The sequence below is a fragment of the Cinclus cinclus genome, chromosome 1, assembly GCF_963662255.1.
Source record: "Cinclus cinclus chromosome 1, bCinCin1.1, whole genome shotgun sequence".
NCBI lineage: Eukaryota > Metazoa > Chordata > Aves > Passeriformes > Cinclidae > Cinclus > Cinclus cinclus.
In genome coordinates, this window is record NC_085046.1 from 113,722,363 (window position 1) to 113,741,040 (window position 18,678).

The 18,678-nt window shown below is 41.0% G+C and overlaps 1 protein-coding gene across 6 annotated transcripts in view; it reads right to left on the bottom strand.

Moving 5' to 3' along the window:
* Window positions 1-594: 594 nt before the first annotated feature.
* PLAG1 (PLAG1 zinc finger) overlaps window positions 595-18,678 on the bottom strand; it is a 52,621-nt gene continuing 34,537 nt past the window's right edge. Inside the window, exons 2-5 of one of the 6 annotated variants that reach the window (XR_009933035.1) lie at window positions 12,044-12,143; window positions 7,912-8,270; window positions 4,967-7,323; window positions 595-4,045 (exon numbers count right to left, since the gene is read on the bottom strand). Coding sequence is in view for 5 of the 6 variants with exons in the window: in XM_062489133.1 (XP_062345117.1) it covers window positions 6,060-7,323; window positions 7,912-8,153 (1,506 nt within the window). In the remaining variant the exon portion in view is untranslated. Of the gene's footprint in view, window positions 7,324-7,911; window positions 8,271-12,043; window positions 12,947-15,077; window positions 15,128-18,678 lie in introns of those variants that run through there. The other 5 variants (XM_062489146.1, XM_062489133.1, XM_062489117.1 and 2 more) reach the window with 5 other exon arrangements.

Consider the following 18,678-nt stretch of genomic DNA (forward strand, 5'->3'; position numbering starts at 1 on the left):
ACAGCAACACAATGAATGGGGTGGTTTTCTCTCGAGGGGGTATGTGTGGGGTGTGTGTTTGTGGGTGGTTATAAATTGTTTTGCAGAGTATTTCATATCATAGAACATGTGTTGAGCTTTTGACTCTCGATATAACAAGGCCAACCCTCTCAAACAAGTTGGAAACCTGTGGCACAGAAGTGGTAAGTCAGCTCAGAGGAATGGGGTGGGGATCACAAGAAAAGAAAGGTGTCTGCATGTGGAGAAGGCAAAAGCCAACAACTCTCTCTAACAAACGTTTCTCTCTAACTGGGTTACAGCAAGGAAGCTAAAAAGCCAAGATTTGGAAAAGAGAGGAACTCAAAAGCAGGGAAACACAGGTAGTGCTAAAGATGTTAATAAAACACATTCCAAAAAGCAATGAAATGTGAAACGCTTGTCTTTTACTTTCCTGGGAAACAGGCTATGGTAGGGATCACCTGCGTGGAATGAGCAGAGGTAACCTTCTGCAGTTGTGTGCAGGCAGGCTGCTTGTCTGGCTGCAAGGCACCTATTCCCCAAGCATTAGGCTGGCTTCTTCAGAAGTCAGTGCCACAGCCAGGCGGACATCTCTGGGACCAAAGCAACTGAGTTTCTCCTCAGAGAAGAGAGACATGCCACATACTGTGTCTAGCACATGCCACACCCTTAAAGTTTGTCCTGCAAACTACAAGAAACAATGTATGAGACTTGCATTAATCTGAAATGATGGGGAATCACTCACTTATGTGTCCCAAAGGAAGGATCCCACTGTGGACACCCCATACTTACCTGCCAAGTGTCTCACAGTGTTTCAAAGTGCAATTTGATGACAAACTCAATTGCTTCCTTCAGTTCAGACCTGTCTTGTCACAGACACAGTCGCATCATCCCATTTGCTCGTTGGTGAAATCTTGAAACACAGATATTTATGCCTTAAGAGTTTCTGGAAAACTGACATTTTACCAGTCATAACTTATAAAGACAGTTACGCCTTTGCAAACTACACCCAGCAAAACTGGATGTACTCTGTAACTACTTTTTTGCAATCCCAAACATGCAGATTGAGATTATCTATTGAAATGCCAGGCATAAGTTATTCATTAACTAAAACCATTCTGTAATTTTATTGATATATTTTGTGGAGTTCACATATTTTTGTACAGCAAACATAACACTGTAGGCCACAAGAAGCTGCAGCACTATTGTTTAATAGCAGCAAGGTATATTTTATAATCAGGGTATGTGGACAATAAATAGTCTGTTTCTTTGGATGTGAATGTTTAAAATGAAGTTCTGCTGCAGCTTCATAACGTGATTGCTATTTTACAGAGCTTATACACAAAAATATATATGCAATCTTTTTGTCTATATTTTATACAAATACAACAGTAGTTTGTGAATACATTTTAAAGTACATATACATGATAAGCAACTCAATTTCCCATATCACAGGATAGCGAATTTTAAATGCAAGAAACATATACAAATTCAGTCTGGAATGCAGGGTTTTCCGTGTTCTTTTTTTTTTCTCTATTTTTTTCGACTCAAAAATTTATCATTAAAAACATTTTAGCATACAAGTCCGAACAATTTTTCCACTAGCTAAAAATATAATTTCAGCAATCCGAGTCAGGTTTGGGTGTGACATCATTCACCAATATACTCTTCCCAGTTTTTGTCTAAGGCTTTTAGTAACATATAGTATGTTCTTCACTCCACACCATATAAAAAGCCCACATTTAACACTAACTAGCAGTCCCCTATTTTCGTGAACAAGAGCTGGGCTTGTCAGCGTTTAAATTTGCATGTCCAAAAGTTTACTTTTGCAAGTGCATATGAATACATTGTGGTGTTGCACAAAGTTCATTAATGACAAATTAAGTCACAGTATAAAAATATATCATACAACTATAGGTCTAGTATAGTCCTTTTTTTCTATGGGTAAAAATACATCTGAATGAGACAGGGAGGTTTGTAGCACCATGACAGGAGTTGTATCCCAAGTTACATTAGCAGCATGATCCAATATAACAATATTGCAGGAGTGTTTCTGAGGAGATAAACATTCACTCTGGTTCAACTGTACCACTGAAGCTTATACTGAAAAGTGTTTACATATGATTAGCAATAGTTCTGTGTCACTTCCAGGGCTAGATAACTGTTATCAAAAGACACTGCCTTCCAACAAAAGTAAGACACCCTTATTGCATAAAAGCTTTGGGAGTACCCAAATACATTTTGAACTACTGTGGCATTACTTGTAAGTTGAGCATGATGCTAAGTAAGCTGTGGTTTAAACTGTACACTGAGGGGAAGCAGGATGGGCAGCTAAGCCTATAATGGTTTACTACATACCAGATAAGTACATATATTTCAGAGGCTTATCTATAGACTGAGAAGAATACAGGAGAAGCTGCTAAACCAGTGTATGAGACAGACATAACAAAGGATGCAGGATCCCCATAGCATTTATGGATGCAGGATCAGCCCAAAGTTAACTTCAGAGAGCAGCATAGCGATGATAGGATATGATTTAAAAAAATCTGTATCAAATACTGCATGTTAAATATTTTTGACAAAGTTTACCATCAAGACACAGTTTGCAAATGGTGAGGACGAACTCCTAATTGTTTTTGACTGGTATTCAAAATGGCAGTAGAAGACAGTGTAGTTTGAAACATGTAAACCTAGTAAAAACCATTGTAAAACCCTTAAGAAAGACACACTGGTTCTGTGCAATATAGCAAATTGATAAGAAAACACTGTAAAAATGTACCTGTTTAAAATTACAATGTCTACCATTTTGTACACAAAGCATTATACCAAAGGCCTACATATATGTAATCTAATGGCACTTGAAACAAATTATAATAAAAGGTTTTATAATAAAAAGCATAACCTGTAAGAAATTTTCTTAAAAGGTTTAGGTTTTCTTTTTGAAAGTGCTATATCTTGTAATATGTGTAACATAGAGGTTGACCAAGCTTTATTTTAAAAAATATTGGCCTATAATACAAGTTTAGCTCACTAGGCAAATGATCCTGAAAATATGTACTCTTAACATTCATTATTAGCTTAATAAAGCAATCAGCTCTGGCTCATATTTCAGTCAGTATATGGTTTTTAAAAACCGCTACTGCCAAATTAACAATAAATCACTCTATTCCACAATTTACTACTAAATAAAGCACAAGCAACAAGTACACAAAAATATATATATTAAAAAAAAAAAACAAACAAAAAAACACCAACAACAAAACAACCTTACTAGAAGTTTAGAAGTTGCACAAAGAGTGGTGCATGATCAGCCAGCCCTCCCCCCTCCCACCAAGAATCCATGGGAAATCAAGAAAATGGGGTTTAAAAACTGATGGTTTAGTAGTGGCCAACATTGACTCTGCCTAAGCGATGCTCAAAAGCACTCTGGTGGTGTTGGTATTGCTTAAAGGGTCAGTCTGCTTCCATGTTACCCTACATCCTAGTTCAGCTGCAAACACTCTGGGTGCAGCCACCCACTGAAACCCTGACTGAATGAGGTTCAATATCTTGTCTGAGGTCTCTGTTTCTCAAGTGAAATGTACATCTAACTCCAAGTGAAATGTCAATCCCTTTTCAGGAAGCTAAGGCACGAACAAAGTAGTAAGGATTCTGGCTACGCACTAAGAAACGGGTGTTGGCAAAGTGTCTGTGGGTTTTGTTTTTATGAAGTCTTTTGGCAGCTGGGGCCGGTAACAAGTGGCTCCAGACTGGAAATTTGTGTGCCAGAGGCTGCCCAGGGAGGGCAGCGCTGCCCAGCCACACTGCTGTGCCAGCTGCAGGATGCCAAGCACTCGCAGCTTTCCTCTGCTGCAGGGAGAGTCGCAGATGCTCGGCTCCACGTGGGACATAACCCACTGGAGGAATTAAGTCCATTTATCTTCATCTCAGATTAAAAGGATTGAGAATAAGCCCAAGTTTTTCTTAGATGCGTTACGGTTGTTCATATAAACTAGAGTTACATTCGGTTGCATTCAGCTTGTGCTCTGTTCATCTGTGTTTTTCTTTCCTTTAGAAAGGTGAATGGAAAAAAAGCAATATTGAACAAATCATTCAACTAAAGATGTAAGCAAGCGAGCAATCTGTTTCACAGAAACCAGAGGAAGCAGTCGTGAAGCAGAGCTAAACGCCCACTTTGAGATAACGTGCTCCTAAACCCAAAATCTAGGAGTAGTTTGCAGAATTTCAAAAGGTATTTTCCTTATTAATACATCCTTATTTTAATGCCTTTGGAACACAAACACATTTATAAAAATGTTATTTTTCAGTAATAAAATTTAAATACACATATGTATAAAATAGTAAAACTACACCTGCATATTGCTCCTAGCATTAAAAAAAACAGTAGGAGCTACTGATAAAACATCTGGAGCATGAGCTCCTTAAATGGGAGCAACTTTTGTTTCTGTGAAGTATATTTAGTTTAACCACTTAAAACCTTGTATGAATCCTCATTATTGTTTGAGATACTAATGTACTCAATTTCCATTTTTTAATTCCTTGTACAAAAATGACAAGGAAAATAAAGTTATTGTTGAATTACAGCAAATCTAGTTTGCTTTTATGCATCACAGGGCTGGTTGTTTTTTTAGGTTTTTTTTTTTTTCCTCTTTTGGTTATTAGGGGTTGGGGAATAGAATATATTGCATTAGGTAAAAAGTGGTGTAAGCAATATGCTTTTACTTCACTCCTAAGAGTCCTGTCTTTAAATCTTGGCAATGGGCAAAAAGTCCCTAACCAAGTACCCAGGTGTAGAAAGTGTGATTAACATCTAACTTGTTGCTTAGGAGGACATAACACACCATGTAACACAACTGAAAAGATCACTCCAATAAAAACAAAACAAAACAAACCAAAACAAGCTGGTAGTTGCAAATTTACATTCACTTTCTGACTGCACACTAGTTTTGAACTGAAAATAGGTACACACTTTCTGGCTGGACTTGATCCACCCTTTGGCGGTGGCAGCGGGGAGAAGACTGACGCCTACAAATGTGAACACACTACTGGAAGGTTCCTATGCAGTACTCTTTCTATGCTACTAAAGAGAAAAAAAAAACACACACACAAAAAAAAGCAAGTTAAGAATTAAAACAAAAACTGCGACAAAATATTTGCATTACTACATTACAACACTTTTATATTTCAAGATCAGCCATTAATTTTGCCTGTTTCCCTATACCAGAGTCATGAAAGCACAACAACAGTTTCAAATTCAACTTGAAACATCTGTCATTTAGGCAAGCAGAGATTCTCTGTCGAAATTCTGTTCGGCCCTAATTTTAGAGAATAACACTAAATTTTTTTTCTTCTGTTATCCATAACAGGTCACCAAAATTTAAGCCAGAAAATGGCAAAATTCTTAACAACTTTTATAATGACTTCAATACAAGTCAAAATGCTATATATATGTACATGTGTATATATGGACTTCTATATATACACACACAAGTTTTCAGAAAAAACTGAATTCTATATTTATTTTTAAAATTTAGATTTGTCATTATAGAACAGGTCAGATGCGTCACCATTTGGGAAGAGGATTTGGTTGGGAACAGACTGGAGAATTTTTTTCCCAAATCTCAGGAATCCTTGTGATACATATTTTAAATGGATTATTTGCAAATAGTAAAATATATTAAAAGGTAAAAGTGGCAATTCTACCACTGACATCAATAAAACAGAATAGCTGGTATGGTTGAAAAAGTTTTAAAAATGGGATAAGTGTTGCGAGTTTGCCTGGGATGACTTTCTACTGAACATTTTAAATGTGTAAATTGGCAGTGAAAATGGAAACAATACGAGACTGTTAAAAAAACCAACAAACCAAAGTAAACACAGCTGAGAATAAACACTTTCAAAACATTTAAAAAAAAAGTTAATTTAAATTTCTTACTGGCTTCATGAGATTGGTACTGTACAAAAGCAGAGAATTTATAATGTCTTATAGCAGGCACTAAGTTAAAAATGGTCACCTAAGGCATTTCTACAAATAGACAGTTAACAAGCCAGCTTTGTACATCCTATTGGAAAGCTTGATGAAATCGTGGTAGGGTGGTGGTTGTGCTTAGACTGCTTGTGAAAGCTGCTGACAATGAGTGCAGAGACCCAAGACCTATACTATTGCTAGGATCTTGTGGATCCTGGGTTTGTGGTGGGAGTTGAGTCATAGAAGAATGTGCCTCCTCTTGCGTGTAACTCATCCCGAGGCTTCCCACTGAAACAGAAGGATTATAGGGAGGGCCATTTACAGGTATGAAGTTGAACAGCTGAGAAAAGTCCAATGATGGGGCATTTAGAGGTTCGCTAATAGGAACGGAGCCCTTGGAAAGGGAAACTTCCCCAGATCCATCATCTAGTGGCCCTACTTGTGGATCCAGCCCTAGTTTTGATGAAGATGCTTGAGAATCCTGGGATGAAGAAGGCATACCACTTTGCAATTCCATTAAGTAACTTTCAATTTCCCCTTTCAATGGCTGTTCTTTTTCAGGCATAGAAATTGAGTATGAGGTAGTACCGAGCGGATATTTCAACGATAGCTGGTGAGAAGGGTGGACAGACTCCATATCTATTGGACAAGGCATTCCCAATGGCAACGATGTGGCAACCATTTGGTGTGCAGATGCAGAACTCTGCATGGACTGAATCTGAGTGTTGTAGAGATTTAATTGCAAAGTGTTTGTAAATGGCTTTGATGTCAGTTCACTGGAAGGTAAAGACATCACTGGAAGCAGCTCATCCTTAATAGGCACAGAAACATTGCAGGTAAAGGGATCTAGAAGGTCCATTGGCTCTGTTTTGACCTTCAAAAGTTCTTGGTTGTGACTTTTCTTCATGTGGCGCGTGAGGTGATCCTTCCGCCCAAATCTCTGTGCACAGTACTGACAGAGGAAGTCCTTTCTTCCAGTGTGCACTACCATGTGTCTGCGGACATCCTTTCGGGTGTAGAACCGACGATCACAGTGTTCACACTGGTGCTTTTTCTCCTTCACTCCACCCGATGACTTGCCTGCATGAGTTTTTAGGTGCTCCAGCAGCACTCCTGTGCTTTCAAAAGTCTGCAAACATACCTTACAGGTGAGGTCACCACTTGTTGCAGCATGCAAAGCCAGGTGACGTTTGAACCCAAGCTTGGTATTGTAGTTCTTTCCACATTCTTCACACTTAAAGGCCTCTTTGTTGGGATTGTGTGTATGTAGGTGATTCTTTAGGTGATCTTTTCGGTGAAACATTTTCTCACAATAATTACACTTGTGGGTTTTCTCAGGAGAATGAGTAGCCATATGCCTTTAAACACAGATATATTCTGTAAGTAATTATTTTGATCAAAAAACACACGTGCTCATTTTTTAATGGCAGCTAAATACTACACTAAGGACTGCTTTGCAACAGAACCTTTTAACTGAAAGCATGACACTACAAAGACAGTTTGACAAATTTAAATATAGCAAAACGCGAGCCATTTCTCTTAAATTGACACTTTAGTTTTGGTGGGTTTTAGCTACTGTAACAGGGGTATATGGGCAAGTATGAAAGTACTCGTGTAAAAGTCCATAGCCAAAGAACTTTCAGTCCATACTCTTTTTCTTGTGACAATTCCTTATACAAATGAAAATTCTACGCTCATTAAAAACAAAACAAAACAAAACAAAAACAAAAACAAACAAACAGAAAACAAAAGCAGAAAACAAGAAACAAAATCAAACACATTAGCTTGCAAACTTAGGTAATCTAGAAACAATCCAATGGCTACTTTAATTAACACATCCTCTCTGCAATCAGCTGAAGGCGTACAGAAATATATACTTTTACACGGCTTAACACGGCCAACATAAAATAGATAATATAATCTGAAAGATAAATAGAGTTTAATACCTTAGTAATTTGTACTTAGAAACAAAGGCCTTGGTGCAGTCTTGTTGTGTGCACTTGTAGGGCCTCTCTCCTGTGTGAGAGTATGAGTGAACCTTTAATTTCTCAACACTGTTAAAGGCCTTGTCACACAGTTGGCAAGGAAAGTTTTTTCTTGGTTTGGTTTCACCACGCTTACGTTTCCCTGAAGGGACTTTCTGGGTATCTCTTACTTCTGACAAATCACCAGGAATGACAGTGGCCATCGCAGCCTAAACCAGGCCTTCTTGTTGGACACTTGGGAATTGCCCAACTCCACTAAATGATTTAGCTTTAGATGGCTTCTCAAGTTTCATGTGGTCGTAAAAGAAAGCAAAAGGGGACTGGAAAAAAAAAATAAGAAACAACTAGTTTGTAACTAAACTTAGATTTTGAAGTTTACTTGCTATGTGATGCTTCTGAATAAAACTTAAAAATAAAGTTAGGTTCAGCTGGTCTAATGTAATACCTACAGGTTTCTTTATACTATTTGCTGCAACTCTTAAAATGCATTGCTCAGGATGAACAGATCCACATATGCCCTGAATTCACACCTCACAACCTTCCCCTCAAGCACTGATGGAGAACAGTAAAGGTTTCTGTCAGATTAAGGGAGGCATAAGGCAAACAGCTTACCTACCCAGGCACCTTTTGGCAGCTTCTGATTTCAAAGGAATTACAGCTGTGCCTGTGGTGTTTGCACAGACATCCCCACACACATATGCATGCACAAACACACACACACACACACACACACACAACTATCAAAGTGAAAGTCTGTAAGCCTCAAAATGTTTGAAAACCTGCACAAAACGCAGCAGCACCCATGCTGACACTATGGAGGGCAAAGCTCATGTTCCCTTTTGGATGTAACTCCTTCCCCATGATTACTGCGCATCTGCGCATCTACTCTAGCAAAATGCATGCGCTGCCAGTGATGCCTAACAGCAGGTGAAATTCTCCTGTAAACTCACCCTCTGCTAACAGAGACTTGATCTATAAGTGACAGAAGCCCCATTAGGGTTAGATTAGATAGATCAGGGTTTCATTAGCCCAGTGCTGGAGACCCCCAGCCTCCTTATGCTACTCTATGAGACACGACGCTGTAAGCATTCACTCAGGCTAGCTAGCTTCAGGATGGAGGCTCCAAGTCCTACCCCTGTGGCATAGCAAAATATGAACTAAACCGGAGGCTCTCATTGTCAGGAGGTGCATGACGTGATCCTTGTGTCTGACTTGTGGGTAAGAAGCTTTAAATTCGTCATCTGGTATCATATAGTGGCAACTGGGCACCTGCCATCACAGGGCACTCAACAGCCCTCCTTTGTCAGGGATTGCTGACAGCTTCGCTTCATCCTTGGAGCACAACTGCTACTATAGATACCAAAATCCTGCGCTACCCATCGTGGGAAGGGTGGAGCGTGATGTGTGCAGCAGTGGGGAAAAGGAGGACAGCAGGACAAGCATTCAATGCAAGCATTTGGGAGGGCTGGAAAGCCCCAAAATCTAGCTTTTCTCCCTTGAAAGCGCCACCACCCACCCCCAGCCCCGGTGTCGTGGCCGGCAGCTGCTGTCCCCTCCGGTCTCTGCCGGGGCAGCTGCGCAGGAGGCGGCCGGGCCGGGCAGCGGGGCCGGGCAGCGGCAGGGCCAGGGCGCAGTGTCCGGGCAGAGCCGCAGCCCCAGCCGCAGGCTGGGAAACCGCAGCTGCTGGGACAGGTGGAGCTGGGCAGCTGGAGCCAGGCAGGCACCACCAGGCTGCAGCTGCTCCAGCCCTACGCCACCTCCCTGGAAAACAAGCCGGGCTCTTCCCTGCTGGCAGCGGGTAGCTGGGAGGGAGCCCCGGCCTTTAGCTGTTCTCTCAGCCCTGCTGAGGCTCAGCAGAGATGGAGGGAGCCAGCTGCTCCAGAGAGGAGTGGAGAGCAGCACCCAGGTGTGCGGGGGGAAAAAAAACTACACGGTCCTTGCAAGTGCCCCAGCATGGTCCTGGAAGAAAGCAGGAAGGAAGGAATGCCTGGGTTTTCCTCAGTGCATGGCAGGACGGGAGAAGCAGGGAGAGGAAGAAGGGGAGGTGCTCTTTAATATCTGCATTTTAAGAAATCCTCAGACTGAGACCTCCATTTGAAATATACAGAGCCTTTTCTGCCCTCCTCCACATTTTCCCTTGTCTTTGGAGGAGGAGAGAAGTACTGGCACACCAAGATGGAAATCTGCTTCCTTTCAACCCTGAAGTCCTCGAAAGACAGGTTAAGCTATGCTACCTCGTTTAAGCAAGCAGTTTTGCAAGACCACCTTATTCCCTTAAATTTTATAAGGAAACACTAACTTCTTTTAAAGCTACCTAGTGAGAGAAAAGGCATTTCTTTAAGGACTCACTTGATTTCAGATTTGTCTCAAGCTCATTCCCACTCGTGGGATGAAGCCTGGAGACATCAGTTCCATGAGTGGGAAAGTGCACAGGTCTTCAAAGTATCAGCTTAATTTTCCTTTCTGTCTCATAATCAACAATCTAGTTCACTAATTCTAGTTCACATGGAACAGATGTTTGGCAACCTAGGAGCAATAATTTTCTTCAATAAAAGTAAATGAAGACCAGTTCCAAAGACTTTAATGAAGCCACCAATGTAATTAAAATGAGAGTCTGATTAACATCCAAGTCGTGATATATCTGTGGATTGAAAGGTGGGGTTTTTTTTAATATAGGCTTTAGTCAGAATCTGGTAATAAAAATAATTTTCTTCTTCTGTTAATGAACACACTGGTCTTCAATGCATATTGGCCTGAATGTAGAATGAAATTTTGCTTTAGTCTAATCTCTCCTGACAAATGAAGTTGGGGGGAGGGGGAGGGAACCCAACCTGACTTACAGTTGCACAGAATACTTTTATACCACACAGGCACCTGCATGAGACCCACCACACAGAGGTGAGAGAAGAGCAGTCACAGCCCTCACTGCATGGCCAGGGTACTTACAGCTCCTCTGCCCCCCCTGCCAAATCCATACCTAGCCTGAGACAGGGCAGGCAGGGTTAGCAGAAGGGGACAGCCTCCACATCCTGCTGCATGAGAGTGGCACTACTTCAGCCATGCTGGATCCAGAGCTCAGCAGCAAGTGGACTCTGTGCCCAGACAGCGACAAGAGAAGCGGAGAAAGCAGGAAAGACACAGGGAAGGAGGATGAGCCACCACAGGGAAGGAGAGTAGACAGAACCCAGATGGGGGTGTAGGGCTAGGGAGGCTCAGGGTGTGCTACATAGGCATTGGGAATATCTAAGGACATGAGGATGGGGTGAGCTGGTAACACTGGGGTGGGTGGGAAGCAACTGAACGTGCATCAAGTTGGGGAGATGCAGGAAATGAGGCCATGCAGAAGGGTGCAAGAAGCAGCCTTTGCTGTGAAACAGCATATAAAGCTTAACAAATTAACATCTGACAACTTCTCACTCCTTTTCTCAATGCAAAGATCATACCTCAGGCTGGAGGCCATCCTATATTCAGGCCAATATAACATCACTGTTATCTTCCCCAAAACTTCAGGTAACCTAGCTGCTGTAGCAGCCAGAATATTCACAGGGATGAAGAATTAGGGTTTTGTTCCTCTACAATCAAAATTAATTAAGCTGACTTTGAACTGTGTTTAAGTATCCTTAAAGATGCATCATTAGAACAAATATAGTGTGGATCCAATCTTTGACAATGACAGCATTTTATTAAAAAACACGTATGCGCTATTATCTCAATATCACTTCTCAATAGGTGGGCAATTAAGAACATCAGTATTGATCTCTGAATAGCAAAAAACCACTTTCTTTCATTTTTTTGGGGTGTGGATATATAGACTGAGCAATGAAGATAAAACTTTTAAAAAACACTGATCCTTAAATATTAATTTTTCCAAAGACCAGCTGAAAGAATTTTATGAGTAAAATTGCCTGCCTATGTCTCAACATATTATCACTTAAAATCCACATTCTTACTGGTACTTTCACAACTGCAGGATGAATGATTATATGCAATATCAAATATAACAAACACATCACACAAAAGCTTATATATAATACTATTTTAAAAGAAGCATATACTTAAAGCAGGATTAAAGCAGCCTCTGTTCAATGCACACCTGATGTTTGCCCACTAAAGTCCTCAGATTTTGGTCTTAACCAGTTCCGCTGACTCTTCTTGGAGGAAACCAGAATCCAGTACTTCCCATTTTTACTGGTCTGAAAAACAAAAGGAACAATGGACTAGACTCCAGCGAAACCAGTGCATTCATATAGGCTGTGATGCAGCAAGACCAGGGATTGGAAAGAATTGGAAAGGAAAAGTTAAAAGGGACAGATCCAACCCATGCACAGAACATTATATACTGTTAATTATAAACTGTAGGAATCATTCTTGCATTATCAGAAGCAATTATGCACTTCAACTTGCAGAATACTTACATAATTTCAACTAATGCTATGCTGGACAGTGACACATAAAGAGATAAAATTAGACAAAAGCAAAGGCGTTTCCATAAAGTTAAAAAAAAAATCCACAGACCACAAATAATTTAGATGTAACAGCAAAACATGTGAAATGCTGGGCCCAGACTTGAGTTTCTTACTCAGAAAGGACTGAATAAGAGAAGATTCTGGATTAGGCCCAATTTTACTAGAACCTAATGCCTTCATTCTGCTTAATTATACAGGAAATAGCAGCTTAAAAGGTGACCTGCAAAGGAAAATAAAATTAATTTAAAAAAATAATAAAACCTCTTAATGATGAACATGCTACAGGTAAATCCCAAAGGAGGGCAAGTCTAAGTATGCCTGAGCAAATGGAGAGGGCCTTTTTGGAATTTCCCTTATATCTCCCTTTCCCCTGCCATCATCCTTTCATAAATTTGCAGCAGGTCTTCCTTTTCTTGCTAGAAGGCCTCCTGGATGACACAGGTACACACAGAAAACATGTTCAGTGCCTCATTGCAATGGGGAGGTTTATCCTGTCCAATTCTTCCAGATGTGTAAGGGCAAAGCCCTACACAGTGTTCATACCCCACAGCAGGCTGAAGCTGTTTGGCAGGAGCCCTGTAGTAACATAACATTTCCCCCCACACAAAACATTTTCCTTTCTGGCTTGCCATTCATTCCAGAAATCATTCTTTCTCTTGATACAGAGTTCAGCTCTGCACAGCTCCAGCATCCTCTGTTGGTGAGCATGAATGTGAGCAAACAGGTGTCCTTAAACACCAGTAATGTCAGAAGTGCTCCAGAGCAACCGACTGAAGCTCTCTGATGGCTGAGGAACATTTATGTGGGGCTTTGTACATACAGGCAGGAGGCAGAAACAGTTTCAGCACTTAAAGAAAAAGTTATGTTTTCAGCTAATGAGCACAACTCTCACCTCCACTTTTGGGGTCCCCAAATCATCTTGTTTAAGGGAGAAAACACTGGTGACTCCTTACCTCCTCTCCCAGCATGACCCTTATAAATCCATTCCCCTGTAATGCCCATCTCAACATCTTCCACTGTCACAAAGGAAGAGTTTCATTTCCCAGATGTTTCTACTAATGTACTACTATTATTAATAGACAATATTTAAGACAGACACATAGATGTAATGGACTAAGTCCTCATGGACTTAGTTCCTTCACTACTTGCACTTACAGACTATTTCCTGTTTGGAAAAAAGACCCCATCAAATCCTGTTAAAATATTATGAAGTCCTCTCAGTGGCATTTAATTTTCTCTTAAATGTTTATAGTCCTCAATGTTCACCATACACCTAGAGTCACTCTAGCAAAAAGCAGATGCCCTCAGAGACAGGTCATTACAGACATGGAAGGACTATGGAATCAGGGAAAATGAAGCAACTGGAACAAGTAAATAATACAAGATAAACATGAGATGTAGCTAAAATGCTGAGGAGAAAAAAGGAGGACAGTGAGGTACTCTCATTCATTCATTACCTTATGAATACAGCAAAATCACAATGCAGTGGATCCAGGTGAGGGCAATGCTACACCTACAATTAGTGGGATCTCAATTTCTACAGGGCCATTATTATGTTAAGAGCTCAACAAAAGCTGCTGTGTTTATATAAATAATGAAAACATTCACTCCATTAGGATTAAGTGAAAAGATAAAATAATTCCTGTGCTTTGCAACAATAAGCATGATATTGAATAAAAGACTTTTCCTTATGCACAGAAGATAAAAGTTGTCCATGGTAATGCTGATTTCCAGACCACCTGTCTCAGAAGCTTTTGGTATTAGAAAATGTCTGAGGTGCAGTACTGGACAAAGATATACAATTCTCCTTGTCACTGCTTATGGTCATAGTGTTATTAAGCTTTTAACCTAGATGAAGTAGGAAGAATTTTTAATGAATAACAAAGTTCAAAGTATTCTCCACATGAAGCAGAGAAGCATCACACAGCAGAATGCATTGTCACATTGTCACATGCTCAAAGCCCACTTGGGTACTAGTAACAAAACACAACTTCTCTTTTGTCAGAATTCTTACCATTTACCAGATCTTCCAGAATTTGTGAAGCACTAATTTTGCTAAGTCTCCAAACACCCTGATAATTCCAGGTTAGATAGTATTTGAATTTCAACCAAAAAAAAAAAAAAAAAGTGGAAGATTATCTTCCTTATGTGGAAGATAAACAATATAATGTATAAATGTAAAACAATCTACTTCTTTTTATTAAAAAGAGTAACTTTTTTTCCAAATTCACAGTTCCTATTTAAAAACATGATCAAATAGTTACACTTGGAAATATTTTAAAACATTTGATATCTCAACTAAAGGGGTAATGAAGAAAATACAGAAATATAACCAAGAATCCTCCTCCTAACTTGCATTTCATACTTAAGAGGGTTCAAGCACAGTAAAGGAAAACAACAGTTTCGTGGTTATTTTCTTTCAAAATAAAAGAGGAATAGTGAGAACACAGTACTAAGAACACAGTATTTGTCATTTTGCCTTTTATATAAAACAGCAAATCTAGCTTCAGTTCCTGAAATCAGTCAGTTTTAAACCAAAGAAAGTATCCTAGAAATATCAGAACCATAAATGGCAGAACTCAGTAAGGAGTTAAAAGCATTAGAGTCATCGTGGGTTTTAAATATTTCTTTAAGGAAACAAAATGGAAAGCAGTTACTTACCCTATGGAAAGTGTGATTCTTTAAGAAGTGCTGTCTGCACAGATCCCAGGTGAGCACGTACTCACACGGACAGGACCAAGTCCTCTGAAGTCAGTTATGTCCATCCAGGCTGTGCCTGTGAACCCTCCCAGCTCTGCACGAGGCAAAGGACTCCCCAGCAGTGCCATGCTCACCACTGCCCCACCTAGCATGGCCAGCAGCAGTGGCAGCTCCCACCTCTGCTCCTCACTCCCAGCGTGGCACAAATCCAGTCGCACGCGCCACTGCCGTCAACGCGCTGCTTCCCTCACCCCTGCTGCTCCCACACCTGTGCTCCCACCTCAGGGGTTTAGGTATGGTGTGAATTGAGCTGGCCAGGTTTGATGTGGCTGATAAAAGGGAGCAGGGACATGGGAGAGAAATACACGGGCAAGAGCTGATGTCCTAGCTGGAACTGTGGCGTGAGGTTTGGAAAGCTGAAATGCCAACTGGCATCCTAGTTGAGGAAAAAAGAGGATGGACAAGTGCAACCTAAGGAAGCAAGGACTTGCTGCTGCTTAGGGTGGTAAGGGAGCAAACCAGTCTCAGGATGCCCCAGTCCAATCTCTCTTGGGTTTGCCAACAGTAAAGACCCATTCGGAGTAAAGGACAATGGATTACTTTTGGTGCCTCTACTGCCCGTGTACCTGGAAGAGCTGCCATTACCACAGCCTAAGTAATGATTTTTCCTCTTTTCTGTACCAGGTGGCTAATAGTCTACAAAGCACCTGACTAAAAACTACTGACAAATGAAATCTGCTCTGTTGAAGCAATCAGGGATAGCTGGGGAAGCTGAGTTGGTGAAATCATCATCAAGAGACAGCTGATGAAGCCACTCACTGTGGCTCAGAAGAGCCAAAATGACTGTCAGACAGCACCTCCATTTGTGGAGAGGCAATCAATGGAACAGGTTGCCCAGAGAAGCTGTGGATGCCCCATCTTTGGAAGTGTTCAAGGGGACAGGTTGAATGGAGCTTTGAGCAACTTGGTCTAGTTAAAGTTGTCCCTGCCCGTGGCATGAGGGCTGGTGATCTAGATGATCTTTAAAGTACCTTCCAACCCAAACTGTTCTATGACTCCAACTACAAACCTCACCCCCTTCAGCTGGGGCTCTTAAAGTGGCACAAATGTTGCCAGAGCTCCTGAAGATGAAGGAATCTAACCCCACGTTAAGGCAACCAGACAAGGAGCACCATGTCGCCTTCTCTGGCTTTTCCTGTGCTGTGGGCTTGCACACAAGCCTCTGACTAGGCAGTTCCAGCTTGTGGGGGAGCAGACTTAATCCTCCTGCTGATATAGCTGTTGGAAGGGGCTGAGGGCAGAAGCAGCAAAGTGCCTGCACTGCTCCAGGACAGCATGCCAGGACCTGCAGCCCTGCAAGGCTCAGACACCCTTCCTGGATCAACAAGGATCAACGTGCCTACTGCACACTTGTATGGGCCTCAGAGACAGAGCAGGAGGTCTGACTGGCTCTGTAAAAAACACCAGATTTTTTCCAGCAAAAGCTTCAACTCAGAGTAGCTGCAGGCAGCAGAAGATCCAGCTTCCCACCTGTGACTTTCAGAGGTCCCTCCTAGAGAGAATTAACTTTCCATAAGGGAGGATCTCAGATGGAGAAGCTGTTCCCACCAATGAAAACAGTCAAGCAGGTAAGAAAAATCCATGCGAGGATGTTGAAGTATTGATTATTTTAGGGGTACCTTTCTCCAGATTGAATTAAAATCAAATCTTCTGACTGATTTAGGGGTCTACATCCCTGTCTGTGCTTGGCAGGCCATTTGATCTGCATTTATTTGAACAGCATGTAACTTTTTAAAAGAGACTGCTGAGGGAGCCTGCTCACCTTTGCCTATATTTAGAAAGAGAATCCTGGCTTTGGTTGGAAGATGCTGATCCTGCTCCATTTGTTCTTGGCTGAACTGGGATGGAGAGGGAAAGGGCAATGAAGGTTTCTCTGTGGTTCTACATCTGGAAACTCAAGGTGACGCATTGATGCTGGAGGACAGAAAGGAGGAAGTATGGGCACTGCTAGGGTAAGGCAACCAGAAAGTGAGTTTGGCCATGAAGTCTGACTAGGCCAGGAGAGGCTCACACCTGCATTTTCATAAAGTGAAATTGAATTTTCTGTCTGCTTTTTTGTGTTACTTGGAAGAGACTTTAACAGCAAGCAACATGTACAGACACCTGGCACAACTGTCTAAAAATAAGGCACTGCCAAATAGCAGGAGGGACAGATTTTGGCCCCCAGAGCTCTGTCTCTGGCACTTTGGCCTTTTGTATGGCTGGTAGTGAGAGGGAGAGCTGGCAGGTACCCTACCTGAGAGCAGCTGGGAATCAGCCAGGCATTTACAGCTCCTCTTCTCTCATAAGATGACAGACAGGTGTCAAAAGACAAAGGGGTACAACACTGAGGCTGAGGCCCCAGCGGGACGAGATGGCACTGGGAAGCAGGTGATGCCACTCGGCCTTCTGCGTTTTCAGACAACAGTTACTGCAAATAACCATTCAAAGATGTAGGCACTGGCCCTGTGGTACAGTGGTACTTCATGTAAAGGGAGTACACACATACATGCAAACTAATCACAAAAGAACATATAGTTTTGCTGTGTGGGTTTTTAAAAAAAATATATACAAGGCTGTATTTATCTTGTCTTGAACTTCAGGACCTGCTTAAAGCACTCAGCTCAATTCAGGGAAATCCTGCTCCAAGGATTCAAGCTCTAGCCCACAGTGTAGAGAGGTGGCTGAGGGAGAGTAGTGGACAGCAGTGACAGCATGCACAGGCTGCAGGAAGACACAACCAAATCCCCAAATCTAGGCATGCAGTAGGAGAACCACCCTGTAAAAGCTGCTGCAGGAAAATGGAATGATGTGGGCAAAACAGTGAAAATATCTCTCCAGTGATCTTAGATATAAACATAAGAATGACTTAGAGATAATAACACATAAGAGTTTACCCCTCAGGGAAATAGCCTAACATCTAGAACACAATGAAATAACAAAACCACTGAAACTAAAACCAGGCAAACAATTGTAGTCTACTGCTAGTAACAGCACATTACTAATATCTACTGTGTGCAGAATGATCATTATGCTGCAAAGAATATAATACAGAAGATAGAAAAATACAAGATTCATCAATACTAGATTTTATTTAAGGCTTTACTGTTTGTTTGGGTTTTTTTAAACATCAACGAAACAGAGAAACCTACAGAAATGGCAGGTGGTTGAGAAGAAAAAAAATCCCAATCTCTTCAAACCAGTCTGAAATTTGGGTAGCAATGGAAACAAACGCACTAAAATTATTAGACACATTTCTTGTGGGCAGCGAATACACAGATTTCAGGAGTAAACATCTGTTAAATATACATATCTTTTATTAATTAATTAATAAAGTAAGCACTTGGAGGAAAAAACCCACTAGATTTCCTATGGGACAGTAACCATCATACAAAAAATAGGTATTTATACAGCTATGACTATTAAGTTTAATATGTTTTTTTCATTGTCATAATTCTATGCAATTCTAAGAGCTGTCCTAGTAATGACATTTTGACAACCAGCTTTTTAATTTTAGAAAGTA